The sequence below is a fragment of the Chelon labrosus genome (genome assembly GCF_963514085.1).
Source record: "Chelon labrosus genome assembly, chromosome: 2".
NCBI classification, from domain to species: domain Eukaryota; kingdom Metazoa; phylum Chordata; class Actinopteri; order Mugiliformes; family Mugilidae; genus Chelon; species Chelon labrosus.
In genome coordinates, this window is record NC_140338.1 from 10,120,742 (window position 1) to 10,136,144 (window position 15,403).

General features: G+C 45.5%; 1 protein-coding gene across 1 annotated transcript; it reads right to left on the minus strand.

Annotated features, from left to right (window-relative positions):
- Nucleotides 1-4,123: 4,123 nt before the first annotated feature.
- Nucleotides 4,124-13,445, minus strand: LOC311495390 (beta-1,3-N-acetylglucosaminyltransferase lunatic fringe-like). The gene is made up of 8 exons (XM_084554816.1): nt 12,501-13,445; nt 7,872-7,920; nt 6,956-7,058; nt 6,727-6,880; nt 6,551-6,636; nt 5,966-6,125; nt 5,783-5,868; nt 4,124-4,216 (listed from the first exon to the last, which is right to left on the minus strand). Exons 1-8 carry the CDS (start codon nt 12,834-12,836, stop codon nt 4,150-4,152), a joined length of 1,041 nt encoding a protein of 346 aa, XP_084410942.1. The 5' UTR covers nt 12,837-13,445; the 3' UTR covers nt 4,124-4,149.
- Nucleotides 13,446-15,403: the final 1,958 nt, after the last annotated feature.

A 15,403-nucleotide genomic window follows, 5' to 3' on the forward strand; every position in this document is an offset into this window, starting at 1 on the left:
AAAACATGTGAACTATGACTTGAATCAGTTCACACTCATCTGTGTGAACTGAACTTTGAACTAGTTCGTGTTTGGTGTGAACTTGCACAACACTATATAAATCATGAAGCCTCAGAACGGTCGCAGTGTTGTCTCCGATGATTAAGCTTCTGCAGATAATTACATTGTAAGGATTACTTGTGTTTTTTCTATAATTTTACTTAAAGCTGCTGAATGTTTTTTACCAACTGCCAGAGAAAGTGACACATACTGAGAATCAAGTCAAGACAAGCCTGTACCAGACACAGTCTATGCTTAATGTTCTTTTTTTTTAATTATTATTTTTATAGAAGATAATCCAACAGGAACCCGACGTGACATTTATGTATCGCAGCAGCTGCGTGGAGCTACTGCAGTTGAGATCCAAAGCTGCTTTTCTTGTGCATGGTGAGTCAGCAGACAAAGCTTTTCAGGTAATGTCTGTCGCGCTATTCCTGGTGGTGTTAACCTACTTTAGGGAGGCAGAATCATCGCTACGAAAAAAAGAGCAAAAAATGTGAGACCTTGAATAAAAGGAACTAATATATCTGCTTCAATCTGCAGTTGAGCTGATTAAAATTAAACTTGTGCGTTTTACATAGAAAAGGGTTTTGCATGTCACAGATGTGATGGTGGCCTCGGGTTGTTTTGATTCAAAAGTGTTTATGAATGAGAAAATCCTGGGTGTATTCTCCTTGCCCTTGGTTTTTCTCCAGTCCACAGACATTTGCAAACAGGTCTGGCTTCAAAATATGTTTAGATGAAGGACGGCCATACGACTAGCTGCAGTAACTCGTGCAGCCACCAGGTGTCACTGCGCACTAAACAACTAAACCTCAGGGTGCTTTGAGAAAGTCACCACCGTGTCTGTTTGTGTGAGCGCTCCCCACTGTCCTGCACAGCCTGACATCTGTGGGTTCACAGTGGGAGAGAGGACCGGTCTGCTAATCTTTTGATTCTGCCTTTATCTCTGCAGTCCCTTCTGCATGGCTCGATCAGATAAAAAAGGCTGTCTGCTGCCGTTGGGACGCGTGCGTGCGTGGAATTTGATTGGGGTTACAGGAGGATGCCACGTCTCCAGACGGGAACCCGGCGGCTCGCTCACGAGCTCAGAGGTGAGAGGTCAAAGCTGTACCACCCCGTCAAAACCCCCCCCCCCCCCCGCCCTGACCTGAAGCAGAAAACAGTCACACAAGACGCCTTCAAATACTTGTTTATTAACCACAATGTCTACACACAGTCCAGATACTGGAGAGAACGTGCATGCTTCACAAGCGACGGTTCATCATATACATTCATGTAACGAGGGACAGTTTAACTTACTTCATTAACTTGCAGCATAAATGCAAACAACTGCTTTCAATGCACAGAAAGATAGAAGACGACTCAACATGAGTCATTTCTCAGTAAAACCTCAAAGTGGGTATCTTCGTTACGCTGCTGCTGCTACAAGATTTTAGTCAAATGTCTGTTTTATAAACAATGGAATAGTTTTTAATTAAACGGGAAGTTGTTAACAGATAATTCTTAAAAGAATAGTTGGACATTTGGTGGGAAGTCTGGTAAATGTGGTAAATGTGAAGCTATAGTAAGCAGCCTGTTAGCTTAGCTTAGCACTAGGATTGGAAACAACTAGCCTCTAATGAGCATGCTATATATTTTATGCAAAGCAAATAAGGCTGTTTCCCAAAATGTCGCACTATTCCTTTAACGCACCTTTAATGAAATGATGAATTGCAAACAGCAGAAATTTAAAAATAAAAAGCAAAGTGCTCAGTCTTGATATATATATACTTCAGAGAGAGGTTAATACTGAACACCGATCGATGAGAGTCTACATTCTCTTAACTCCATCAAAACTAAAAGCAAATGAACAACCGATCCGTTTCTCCGGCGTTCGATCGCTTCACTTCATCTGTTCGCTGTAACAGGAGGGGAGCAGGTGGGAAACCCGAGTAAACCCACTTGAATTTAAAAGAATGATTTGTTCACAGCTGGGGAAGACGAGAGGGGTGGATGCTGGAAATGTACTGGAATATGAGGAACAGGGAGAAGAGTAATCGGCAGCAGTTTAGAGGCTCACGTCTGTTTTTATGGACCCCAGCCTTATTAATTTAAAACTAGACGGTAGATTGGATTCATCAATAAATCTACATTCAAACCAGTCTCATCTTCAGCCGCGATAAAGGTCTAGACATGCCGCTAGAGATGATAATCACAGTCTGTTGGTTTAACACTTTAAACTGAAATGTCTAATGTAAAATGAGTAAAGATTTATGGTTCCCGGTAGCCTGGAAGCAGGAGCAACTCTCCCCGCCCGCAAATATTTGTGGCAAAAACTTGGTCTGGGGTCGCTCCAGACCGACCAATCGAGACAGATTATGCCAGTCAAACGGTTTGGGTGGGGTTCGTGTGGTGATGGATGGTGTTGTTTTTGAACGTACTGACTGAAACGTGCCCAAGTATCGTGTCTCCAGACTCGTGTTCCGATAAGACTCGAGCCCGGCAAACTGCAAAAATATGCGGGCGTGGGCGATGTCGTTAAGAAAAATTCCTCAATGGACCACCTGAGCCTGGCTCCTGAAAGGATTCAATCTGCATAAAACCCCTTGTGATGAAAATGCATAGGCAAAAGGCTGCTTTGAGTGACGGCTGCTGCGAAGTCACGGAGGGTTCATTCATCTCTACGTACAGTTAATTACTTGGATTTTTTTTGCATTCATGCACAGAGAGTGAGATGAAAAGACAGACACAACGCTGCTGTCTGTATAATACATATGAAGCTACCAAGAGTTTGTTCCTTGGATTAACTTTGCGTTAGGACTGGAAAACAGGAAACGGAACAAAGTGGATTGACCAATGGTAGCCATCCAGCGCCTCTAAAGCTTCCTAATTCAACAGCGTTAGCATATCTTATAAAAACAATGGTCATAAAACACAGAAACAGGCTTCAATAGGCCAGCAACAAGTCCTAAGCAGACATTAGCATTGAGCTGGATGCAGGCAGGTCTGACGGACTCAGCTCAGTGTCGAGATTAGGGATGCACCGAAATTTCAGCCGAAAACCAGAAATGCACTTTCGGGCCATTTTCAGGAAAAAATTGCTGCGGTTGTTGCTTGCACGTGTTGTTTTGGTGACAAAAGTCCGAAAATTTTTGGTTGAAAAACCGAAAATGCGCTTTCGTGCCATTTTCGGCCAAAATCGCTGCGGTTGTTGCTTGCACGTGTTGTTGCTTGCACATGTTGTTTCGGTGACAAAAGTCCGAAATTTTTTTGTTGAAAAACAGAAAATGTGCTTTCGGGCCATTTTCGGCAGAAAATCGCTGCGGTTGTTGCTTGCACGTGTTGTTTCGGCGACAAAAGTCTGAAATTTTTTTGTTGAAAAACCGAAAATGCGTTTTCGGGCCATTTCTGACTGAAAATTGCTGTGGTTGTTGTTTTGCACGTGTTGTTTCAGCGACAAAAGTCCGAAAAATTTTTGGTCGAAAAACCGAAAATGCGCTCTCGGGCCATTTTCGACCGAAAATTGCTGTGGTTGTTGTTTGCACGTGTTGTTTCAGCGACAAAAGTCCGGCATTTTCGGTCGAAAAAACAAGAAAATTTATTGCCGAAACAACATGGCCGAAACAGGATGTTGTGATGGTGCAAGCAACAACTGCAGCAATTTTCAGTCAGAAATGGCCCAAAAGTGCATTTTTGGACTTTGGGCCAAAATTTTTCGGTACATCCCTAGTCGAGATGTCCTGAAAAGCCCGCGATTACGGAGGATTTATAAACAAATCTGATGCAAGTAACAGCGTGGCCTCCCCCGGGCCAGATTTTACGCAAAGTTGCTCTCATGCTCGTTGCAGTTTTTGGCCGTTTTTCCACAGAGCAATACTTCACAGGGTCAGAGTTCAGACGTCAAGCTAATGTAACAGCTCTCCTTCCTAAAAAAAACAAAAAAAAAATCACTCTACTGGTCAGACTGCTGTGGGACGTGTGGAAAACGGTTTCATCCGACCGCCGTGGAGATTTCTCAAGAATCGGAGGAGGGCGGCAAGCTCGTCGCGTTCACCTTTTCTCCCCCCTCCCCCCTCCCCCGCAGTCCGTCCATCCATCCCTCCCTGCCTCCTTCTCTCTGGATGGGTGTTAAAGCCGCCGGGGGCCGGGACACCAAGGAGTGTCTGGGTACAGCAGACAATGGACAGACCTGAACCTGAGAAACAGAGGGAAACGAATGACACAATGCCTGGAAGCTGCCAACTGGGGATTTCAAAATAAGGCCGAGAGTACAATTAGTTGTGCACACACACAATGAACAAAGCCAGGAAGCTTGTCGTAGTAGTCAAACATGTACGACAAGGAGCTCTCACATAAAACACCATTGCAGTACACATGTTTTAAAACTACATCTTTTCCTGAGAAAAGCAGCTGAAGGTCCGCGCTGGATATATTTTGAATGTGTCACCAACCATGATGACAATTAACCTCGTTCAGTGCACGACATTACCGCAGGATTACGGACGAGAGAACCAAGAGAGGCAAAATGAAAGAAGACGAATAAAAAATAAATCTCCTTAATGTCAGGAAGATGCAAGATAACATCGGCCTGACTTTTGTTTGGCCCGTAACGCCAGCTTGAATGTGATGTGTTATGCTTTCTAGACTAGAAATATTCACAGTGAGTTTGACCTTTTGTGTTGGACTGAGCATCACAGACCGGATCTTGTGAGTGTGGGGGGGGGGGGGGGGGGGAGAGAGAAAGGACCGCGTCCTCCTTAAGAAAAGCTTCATATTTTTCTTAATTAAGCCTTTTGCTTTTTAAATAAAGGTTAGCCACGCTGACAGGAGAATAATCAGTAACAATTACTTGATGACACAATTAGTCACTCGTCACGCCAGCGACACGTTTAATAATTGCTTAATCAAAACCTCCCGAGCTTCTCAGTTGTGAAGCTCTAATGCTCTTATTTTTAAAACTGTTATTGGACGGACAGTTAATTGATAACATGTTCTGTTATACACCGATCAGGCATAACATTATGACCACCTTCCTAATATTGTGTAGGTCTCCCTTGTCTCTCCAAAACGGTTGTTACTCAAAAAAGAGGTGTCTAATGTCCTTAGTGGGGGCCTCTGGATCCTATGGGTTGAAGGGAAGGGGCCTCTGTGGATCAGGCTTTCATTCACTCATTCGTTTTCTGTAACCGCTTGTCCTCTGGAGGGCCACGGAGGGGGCTGCAGAGGCGGGGTACACCGTGGACTCACACCTACAGCCAATTTAGAATCACCAATTAACCTAACGAGCATGTCTTTGGACGGTGGGAGGAAGCCGGAGAGAACCCACGCACACGCAGGGAGAACTCCACACAGAAAGGCCCCAGTTGGATTAAAACCAAGAAGCACCACACCACCGTGCCGCCCCTTGGATCGGACTTGTTCCAGTGGATCCCGCAGATATTTGATCAGTTTGCTGGAATTTGGAGGTCAGGTCAACACCTTGTGCTGTTTTTCATGTTTTTGTGTGTGTTCCTGTGTCAGGCTGCATCCTGCTTCCATCAAGGAGTGTCATTGCTATGGAGTGGGGGTGCCTGGTCTGGTCTTGGTGGGTGCTACATGTCTAAGTAACATCCACATGAATGAATTGCCAGGTCTAAAAGTTTCCCAGCAGAACGTTGTACTGTCACAAGATGGTCAATGTTATTCACTGTCAGTGGTTTTAATGTTGTGGCTGATCGGTGTACAACGCACAGGTACGTGCACAGATTTATTTTTTTTTTACCTGGTGGGATCCTCATTTATCGAAAATGGTCCTTTTACATTAACAGCGTTCCTGCTGTTTTCCACGGTGCCGTAGCTCAGGGTGATCTGATGGGAGCGATTAAAAAAAAATATTGTAAAGACATTTTTTAGTGTCTGTGGTGGCAGAGACTGTAATTCGTTTGGCATTACGATGAATCAGTACCTGGCTGTGTACGTCGGACACCAGTCCCAGGTTCTCCAGGTGGGAGTGGAACAACGGCGAGCGGATGAGGCTCACGCCGAGCAGCGCCTCCACGATGTAGCCGACGGTGCAGTCGTCCGGAAGGCGAATGCGGTCGGCCGTGTTCATGAAAGTGCCGTCGCTGGACAGAGGAAGATGTTGCAGATGAGATGGTGGCAAAATAAATATACTTTCAAGACAACGTCACACTACAGATGCCTCAATCAGAACAGACTAATCTGATTGGAAGGACTTGGGTTAAACGTGAGGTGAAGAGGTGACGAGCTGCCAAGACAGGAAGTCGTTCAAAGCACTGCGGAGTGGTCGAAAACATGGGCCAATGTCTGTTATCTTATTCTATGCCAGCAACGACTCAGCATCAATAAAATTGGGGGTAGAAACCCCATCCTCCTCTATAGTTAGATTGCCAGCAGTGGACAGAACTGCTTTGCTCAGGCTTTATTCTGACTTGTGCTTCGGGGCTTGTAAACGCACAACATCTTATCAGATCGTTTTATTTAGCCTCCAGGTGGACAGTTACTTTGGAGTCTGTATGTGAATTATTACCTTGCCCAGGGTTTCATCTTCAGAGCGAGGCCCCGGCTCAGACAGAAGCCCGCGCCTCCCGTGGCGAACCAGAAACGCACCTGCTTCTGCACACAAACACATACTTAACTGCGTGAGTAAAGGGTGGTCGGAGCATACATTTTCCTTTTTACTCCAAGACGAAGATCTCCATTTACCGTATCAGAGGAGCCGAGCCTCTCCATGGCCTCTATCGGCCGTTCGAGGCTGGGCCGGCCGATGTAGACGTCCTGGGCGTGGCCGTACTGGGACAAGAGTTTCAGGAGGGCGCCCGTGTTCAAGTAGTTATCGTCATCAACGTGACAGAACCACCTGCAACACATGATGCTCAGAGTCAGTAAACATCTCCATCTGTGTGTTGTGTACGTGCCGTGGGTTGCGTCTTACTTCCTTCCCGAGCCAATGAAAGCATCGTACTCCAGAGCCATCTTACAGGAGAGGGCCTGACGATTGTGTGCCGCCGAGCAGTTTGTGTTGATCAGGTGATCTCCTGAGGAAAAGACGACCAAGAATGTTAATAAATAAAGAAGTTTGCTTTCGCTTCGTCATTTGGTTCTCACAGCTTGTTCTCGACACATCCACCAGGCAGAACCTTTTTTCTCGTGTGGTGTCTATTCTGACAACTATTCTGTGATTGGTCAGAAATTGGAAGTGGGTGTGGTTAATGGTGGAAATGCTATCGGCCGCTAAGTGAGCTGAAAATTCGCAGCTTGACCGCTAATGTCTCCTGGGTAGAGATCGGCAGACGCGGTCGACAGGCCGTCGTCCGAAAACAATAAGAAAATTAGCTCGTTGTCTATGTTCCGCATCTCCCACAATGCTTAGCGCATGTGGGCAGGCCCTATGAGGACTTCCCAGTAGTTGGGCACTTGAGTTTCTTGTGAAGTATAAACAGAACCTTGTTCTTGCGCTTGTTCTTGAGAACGAGAACACATTTCTCACGGATTATGTAACAAGCTTTGTGATTGTGATTTCAGAAGCAGAGAGCTGTTTAAATATTTGATTACACTGCATCCTGCCCGCTGGAAAACACCCCAATAAATATCCTAATTACACGTATTTAGTTGTACAATGTGTCCGATAATGAGAAGAATGCCTCATTGAAAGTAGAACAATTTCATGGGTAAGAGGAGGAAAGGCCTGTTGATTGAACTGAAGTGACTTCCTGCACTTTTCGGTACCACGTTATTGCCCAGTCAGCAGCCTGGTTCCTGCTTTCCTGCCTCTCACACTGCAGATAAGACTGCTGCTACTCAGCAAAAATGCCAGTAAGTGTGTGTGTGTGTGTGTGTTTGCAACTCACCCATCCTCTTCCTCAGCTTCTCGTCCTCACCATCAGTGAACACGTACGTCTGCGGGGGGAAAAAAAAACATATTGTTTCAGCCACTTTCACCGAGCGGCAGGCAAAGAAAAACACAGTCAAGCAGACGCTTGCCGCTCCGCCGCCATTGTTCACGAACGACCGTTTGTGATTCCAGGTAACGGCTCCACCCGCTTCCACGAGGCGGGCCGGGGGGCAAAGCTGACACTGGACGGAGGCCAAGCCAAAGGTAAGCCTCCTATCGTCTATCGGCAGCGGAGCAGCTGGACGCCGCCTCGTCGCTGTGTGTTTATGTGGTGAGCGACGGGGTCGAGGGTCACGGTCCACTCAGGAAGCTGTGGAGAGACCCCATAGCTTTCCACAGGAAGTAAACACGCAGGCCCTGGGTGCTCGCATGGAGCCGTCTGTAAATAGTCCGTTGTTTTGGCTCTGTATTCCAGGACAATAGATTTGAAATGAAACAATGGCAATGGGGTTAAAGCGCGGGGGTTTATTTTGAGACATAGGACCATACATGTCGTACACCTCAAATTGGTCAAAGTCCACTTTAGTGTTGCACAAACAGAGGATTGAAATTGTGTTACTCAAAGACCCAAAAAAAAGAAAGAAGCCGATAAATATAAATATAAAAACTAAGGCACATACGTCACTGTAGGAAGACACAGAAGGACAACGATCCTGAACGTATCAACAAGGACAAGTAGTTAAACTTCTAAAGATCAGACTACAGAAAGGAAAAGTGTCCCTTCTTCTGCCGCCTTCATCTACTCAGGTCTCTTCTCCCCTTTTTTCTGTTGCAGTAATTTCTCCAAAACTAACTGTAGTAACTTCGGCATGAGCTGCTCAGTTCCAGTCGCCCTTCTGAAGCAAACTCAACGCGGCCGACAAGCGTTTCATTGGCGTAATTACAGAACGATGCAGACACACCAGCCGGCGTAGCCCGCCAAGGCGTAGGCTCTGCATAGACTCCCCTTGCGAGTGTAAAACTTCAGTTGGGTGTTAACTAGTTGAAATTAAGCACAAAGTAGAGTGGAGGCTGATGGGGATTTGAAAGTGAAAGTCAATGATTTTTCTTCATAGTGAAGCAAACAGAAGAAATAAACCAGTTCTTCTAGTCTGTTTTTCCAGGTACTTGGCAGGTACGTTGTTCCAGCATCTGTTTTCTTTTCTGAATTTAGTGTTTTTTCTAAGTAACCCCAGACAATAACTGGAAGCTAGACTATATATTACAGGAGACCTTGTCGCTCTTGTCCCCAAAGACGGCACCAATCAGATGTCTCCTTGGTGGTATGCTTAAAATAAATTGAACAAGAAGATGAACATCTACAGTGGCAAAGTTCAGCTGCGTTTCAGTGACTCCATGTCACCTGCAACCAAACCTAGTGATTAAAACGCCGTTAATATAATGGCTGTCTTTTCCCTTGAAGCCTGTAAAGCAGACGCTAAAAGGTTTCTTGACCTGCAAGTGAACAGATCAATACTTAATGGGTCAAGTCCCTGCAGATTCACAAATTCTTCTCAATAACTGGACTTGGCGGACTTGGCGTACAAATAATAGCTTTAATAAGCTTGTGTTAACTCGTGCATTTAGTTTCTGTCCCCTTGAAGAACCTTATATATATATTTTTTTTTTTAAATGTGTTGTTAAAGATCAGCGCCTTGACCTCACAGCCATTGTTTCAATGTGAGCCCTGCAGTGCAGCGACAATGCTGTAAATACTCTCTCTGACTTCACTTAGCGCGCTGCCCCGGTGTAAGGATCAGGCTCAGAGGGGATTCCACTGCCAAGCAGGACAAATTCAATAAAAAACAAAAAAAAAATCTTTGGTTCGAGTAGTGTGTGATCCCGTCGCTGGCTGTGGTCAGGAGAGAGGGAGAAAAAAAATACTAAGAGGGAGAGAGAGAAAGAGAGAGAAAGTCCAGCCAGCTGTGAATTTTCGTCAAGTCTTTTTTTTTTTTCCACTCTGAGCCTCTTAAGCTTCTCTCGAGGAGTCAGCTTCTGCATCTGTGTGTGTGTGTGACCAATGTATGCATGAGCCCGTGCTGGGAAGGGGAAGGCAGTGGGGGAGGAAGGAGGAGGAGGAGGAGGAGGGGGGTCAGAGGGGAGACAAAATGCGGGTCTGTAAGGGGGGTGGTGGGTCGTCAGGAGTTAAGCTTTACAACACAGGAAACGGCAGCAACAACAGCAAGAGAGGAGAAAGTGGTGTGTGTGTGTGTGTTTGTGTGTGTGTGACTGAGCGCATGTTTACTCTTGTGATCAGACACATTTTTAACTTCCCATGAGAGTGTGTTCCCAGGGCGTGTGTGTGAGTATGTGTGTGTGAAGGTGTGTGTGTGTGTGCGTCTGTTGCTGCATTTCCATTACTCAGCAGTCTTTACGGCGCAGAGGTGTGTCTGGGAAACAGGTAGAGTTACAAACACCTGACCGTGAGAGCACATGCAGGAATGCGTCTCACACACACACACACACATGCGCCCCAGCTGATTTCCTCCGCGTCCACCGTATTTACACATCAACAAGTCTGTGTGCAGCGCGAGGCGACTCCGGCGAGGCCTTCCTCAAACACTGAGGTTCAAATGGAAAATCAGAAGGGCCGCCGCGCGATTCCGCAGTCACGTCTGCGTTTGATTACGGCCTTTGAAGCCGCTGGGTGCAGTTCACCACTGTCCCATGTGTTTTATAGCAACAGATTCGTTTTGGCTCGCTCACCACCGCGGCTAGCACCGAAAAGCTGTCCGTCCGTCCCGTTTGATCCAAAATATTTATCCGCGAGGCGCTGGAGCTCCCGCTGTGCCAACTTCTCTCTTTTAACTTCATGTTAGAAACGCTCCACATCACCCACTTACGGTTAGTGTTTTAATCCAGAATAAGTCCGTCAATAAATGACTCTTGCTTGGAAATTTGACAATTAGCATAAGAAAAAATGTGGTTTGGGATTTTGGTCACACTTAAATCCTGTGCCATGACATTTTCTCCACAAATATAGCCAGTTAACTGGTCATTAATTGGTAGAATCATCTCATATTGATGATTTACTTGAGTACAAGTATCCACGGACCAACAGAAACCACTGAAGTACACATAAAAAGCACCTAAGCGCTATCAAAAGTAATATAAGTCTTTGGAACGTGTTACTAAAGTGTTAAATTACTGGGTCAGGATCCAGTTTAAAGCTTTTTTTTTTTTAAATGGAATAGTGGAGTATAATCCTAATTACTTTATCTCAGAAGAAGGTTTGCATTAACTTACACTGATCAGCCATAACATTAAAACCACTGACAGGAGAAGTGAATAACATTGACCATCTTGTGACAATACAATAAGAATAAGAAAACCTTTATTTGTCCCACAATGGGGAAACTTTTGGACCTGGCATTCTTTCCTGTCGATGTTACTTAGACATGTAGCATCCACCTAGACCAGACCAGGCACCCCCCACCCCATAGCAATGACACTCCTTGATGGCAGCAGCCATCCCCAGCAGGATGCAGCCTGACACAGACACACACACAGGAACAACTCAAAAAACATGAAGAACAGTACATGGTGTTGACCTGGCCTCCAAATTCACTAGAGCCCAAACTGGTCAAGTATCTGTGGCCCCTCATCCTCCACCCATAGGACCCAAAGACCCCCCATTAACAACATTCTGTTGCCAGACACCACAGGACACCCTCAGAAGGCCCATGTCCATTCTCTGATTATAACTGAGGCACAAGGGAGACCTGCACAATATTAGGAAGGTGGTCATAATGTTGTGGCCGATTGGTGTAACTTTATCTGCACAGTAAAATACACCTTTTGGCTTTTTAATGTGGCATAGAAATGCAGTAGAAATGTGAAAATACTCAAGCACATGTCCATTTTCATAGTGTTTCTCCTCCTCAGACAGGATCCTGCAGACTCTTCTCTAAAGTTTGGCCCTTAAACTAAACTTGGCCCCCGAGCTGGACAATTGTCCTACTGCATTTGTAGTCAAGATACGAATGCGCATCTCATTGAGCCTCCTCCAGCGAGGTCCGGGGTTCTTCATTTAATTCGCCCAGCTGGGTCCTGAAGTACAGCCCTTCATCTCACCCCCCTCCTGTCTCCTGCTTGTATTGTGTCAACACATTAGCAGCCGTGTGGTCGGCCCCATTAGCCCTCACATCTCCATCTCATGCATTACAAAGGCTGGTCTGATCTCCGGTTTACAGTTCACTGGCTGGTTGGATCAAAGAGACAATGGAACCAGTCCCGTTTGAAAGGGTGTGTAAACGGCGGCTACAGCAGGAGGTGAGGGAAACTTTCAGGATGCTCGCGCCCCCTTTGCATGAGATAACGTGCACCCTTTGAGCCCTGATCTCAAATGATTAGCAATGACCTGACATGGAAGAGTACTAAACACCGATCAGGCATAACATTATGACCACCCTCCTAATATTGTGCAGGTCTCTCAAAGCAGTTGTGACTCATCTGAGATTGGACATGGCCCTTCTGAGGGTGTCCTGTGGTGTCTGGCAACAGATTTATAACTTTTACTTAAATCAATTAGTTAAAAACTACATATGTGAAGATTTTCTGGTTCTTATGTGTCATTTATCATCTCTACTAACTCTTCATGGCTCACCTGTGGCATGTTTCTGGAGATCCAGGTGTCCAGCAGCAGCTCCAGCCTCTGCCGGTGATACCTCCCGGTGGTTTTCACCGCTATGAACAGGTCACCGGGAGAGAGACGCTCCACCGGGGCAGGGGGAGCGCGGCTCCGCGGAGGCCCGCTGATCGCCCTCCTCTCCCGGCTCAGCTTTCTGAAATACGAGGAGAAAACTTTCCCCGCGTCCTCTCCGGTGCTCGGGTGTCCGCCGGTGACGACCAGCATCCCGGTCACCAGCAAACAGGTGACCGCGGCTGCAGCGGCGCGAGGTCCCGCTGAGGTGGAGCTGGTTCTCGGTCCCTCTTTCCACATAGTGACTGTGAGGACAGGGGAGTTAAAAAAGAAAAAAAAGAAAGTGTCGTCTCCAGATTACAACATCTCCACGATGAAGTCTCTGCGTCTCCCTCAGTGGATGACCTCCCGCTGTTTGACTCGCAGCTGTGTGTTACAGTGAAGTTATAAACTCCACCAGTGGGCGGGACGCTCGGGATGAAGTGGCCGACTCGAGGGCTCGGAGAGTGGGCGGCGTTAACCAGCAACGAGGCAGCGGAGGGACCTCCATACCGCACAACTTTCCAACTTTCTCTTAAAATCAATTATTATATAACTTAGCTTATCTTTTTACTGATGTTTTAATGAATGCCATTGTGGATTGATCTTGTGTAAGCATGCAGTACCAAGCTATATGGGTGACTTTTATCAATAAAAACAAGATAAAGGGAAACATGCTGGTTCACCACGTGGATCTCCATGAGCATCCAGATCCCCTTAAACACAACTGTGCACATGTGGAGGCTGGAGCAAGCGTAGAAAATGTGCATTACAACACTGTAAAATCTACTGTAGTGTATCCAATAAATCTCTCCACCATATAAAAGACAACAGAGCACCTTCTGTAAAAGGCATACTAGCACATTGTGCAAACAATTTGATTTTCGGTTAGTGTCGTTAATTTCATTTTATTGCAATTACAGTAATTTTATTATTTTAGTAAATATGTAGATTCTTCTATCGTTAAAGATTATGTATGGTATGCTGAGTTCAGTTTCACAGTTTGGGATCAACAGAGTATCTCTCTATCTATCTGACGCTGAAACAAGGTCAACTGGACTCGTAGAGTTTCTTGAAAGCTTTTCACCACTCATCCAAGCAGCTTCTTCACTTCTTCAGAACTTGGACGAGTGGTGAAACGTCTTCAAGAAACTCTACGAGTCCGTTTCTTTCAGTTTTCTTTTTCCGGATATGCTATTAACGCTACAACCTTCATCCACTGAAGATCTACTGCAGCATTTTGACATTTCTGTTATCCTTTCTTTTATTTTTTTTGCCCATGTGTTTTATTCTTTTAAAAATACGAATGGCTATGTCCTTCATTTATTCAGAATCAGAATACTTTCTTAATCCTTCAAGGAAATTGTTTTGTTGCTGACTGTTGCTTCCATCAAGTGACAGTTGCAAAGTTATGGATTCAAATACAAATACTAAGAAATATATAAAAAATAAAAGTAAGATGCATAAAAAAACAGACATTGCACAAGTATCCACAATATACAGAGGTAAGAGGTTACAAGAGTCTGTGTTAAGAGTGTTGAGTGACCAACACTCAGCGGGAGGAGTTTGATGGCCAAAGGCAGGAATGACCTTCTGTGGTGCATTTGGGTAGGACGAGTCTGTTACTGAAGGTACTCCTTAGACTGGCCAGTGTGTTGTGGAGTGGGTGGGACTAGTTGTCCAGGGTGGTCTCCACTGTTGCCAACATCTTCCTGACACTGACACTGTGTTCAGAGAGTCCAGCTCCACCCCTACAACATCACTGGCCTTACGGATCAGTTTGTTGAGTCTATTAGCATCTGCCACTCTCAGCCTGCTGCCCTAGTATGCAACGGTGTACAGGAGCGCACTGTCCACCACAGACTTGTAGAACATCCTCAACATTGTCCAGCAGATGTTGAAGGCCCTTCCCGTAGAGTGCCTTAGTGTTCTTTGACCAGTCAAGTTTATTGTCAGTGTGCACTCCCTGATACTTGTAGTCCTCGACAATGTCCACATGGGCCCCCCGGATGGTAACAGGGGTCACTGGAGCCTTTTTCCTCCTCATGTCCACAACCAGTTCCTTTGTCTTTGTCGCATTCAGCTGCAGGAAGTTGTCCTCGCACCATGTGACAAAGTTTATGTACTCAGCCTCCTCACCGTCGCTGATACATCCTACTACCGCAGAGTCATCAGAAATCTTCTGAAGGTGGCAGGACTCATGTCTGGTAGTTGAAGTCTGTAGTGTAGATGGATTTTTTATTCTTTGGTTGCGCTCTTTATGCTAATTGGCATTTCACTATTGCAGTACAGTTGCAGTCTTGCTGTTACGTTTATCTGGACAGTATTTCTTCTGCCAGACTGAAATCACTCTGATTAGAGAATAAAGCAAAGTGGTTCTGCTTAGCGTGGAGAATTGAATATGCTGGAAATATCAGTGTTTTTCTCAGCTTCATCACTGAATGCATTGAGTAGAAAAAGATGACCATGTTTTCAGCTGTGATGCCAACATTGATTTCCTCCTTGTCAATGTGTTTATACCAACCAGAGAGAAATGGCCAAAGCTGGCGTTAATGCGGTTAATATTTTGCCTGATACTTCCTTCTGATAGAACCAGTCTGTCTGCGACGGTTATGAAGCATATTTATTCTGATTATCAGCAGAATGCTAGTGTCCATGTAGATGCAGCAACTGATAATGATAGTTTCTGTCAGTTTGGAGGTTTAACCGACTTTGCCTTCTAAATATATTCCCCCATTAATTAATAATGCCGGTGGAAAGCACCGTCCAACGAAATTCCCCATCGGTGTTAAACTGAGTTGAAATCTGATGACTGCGAAGGCCTGAGG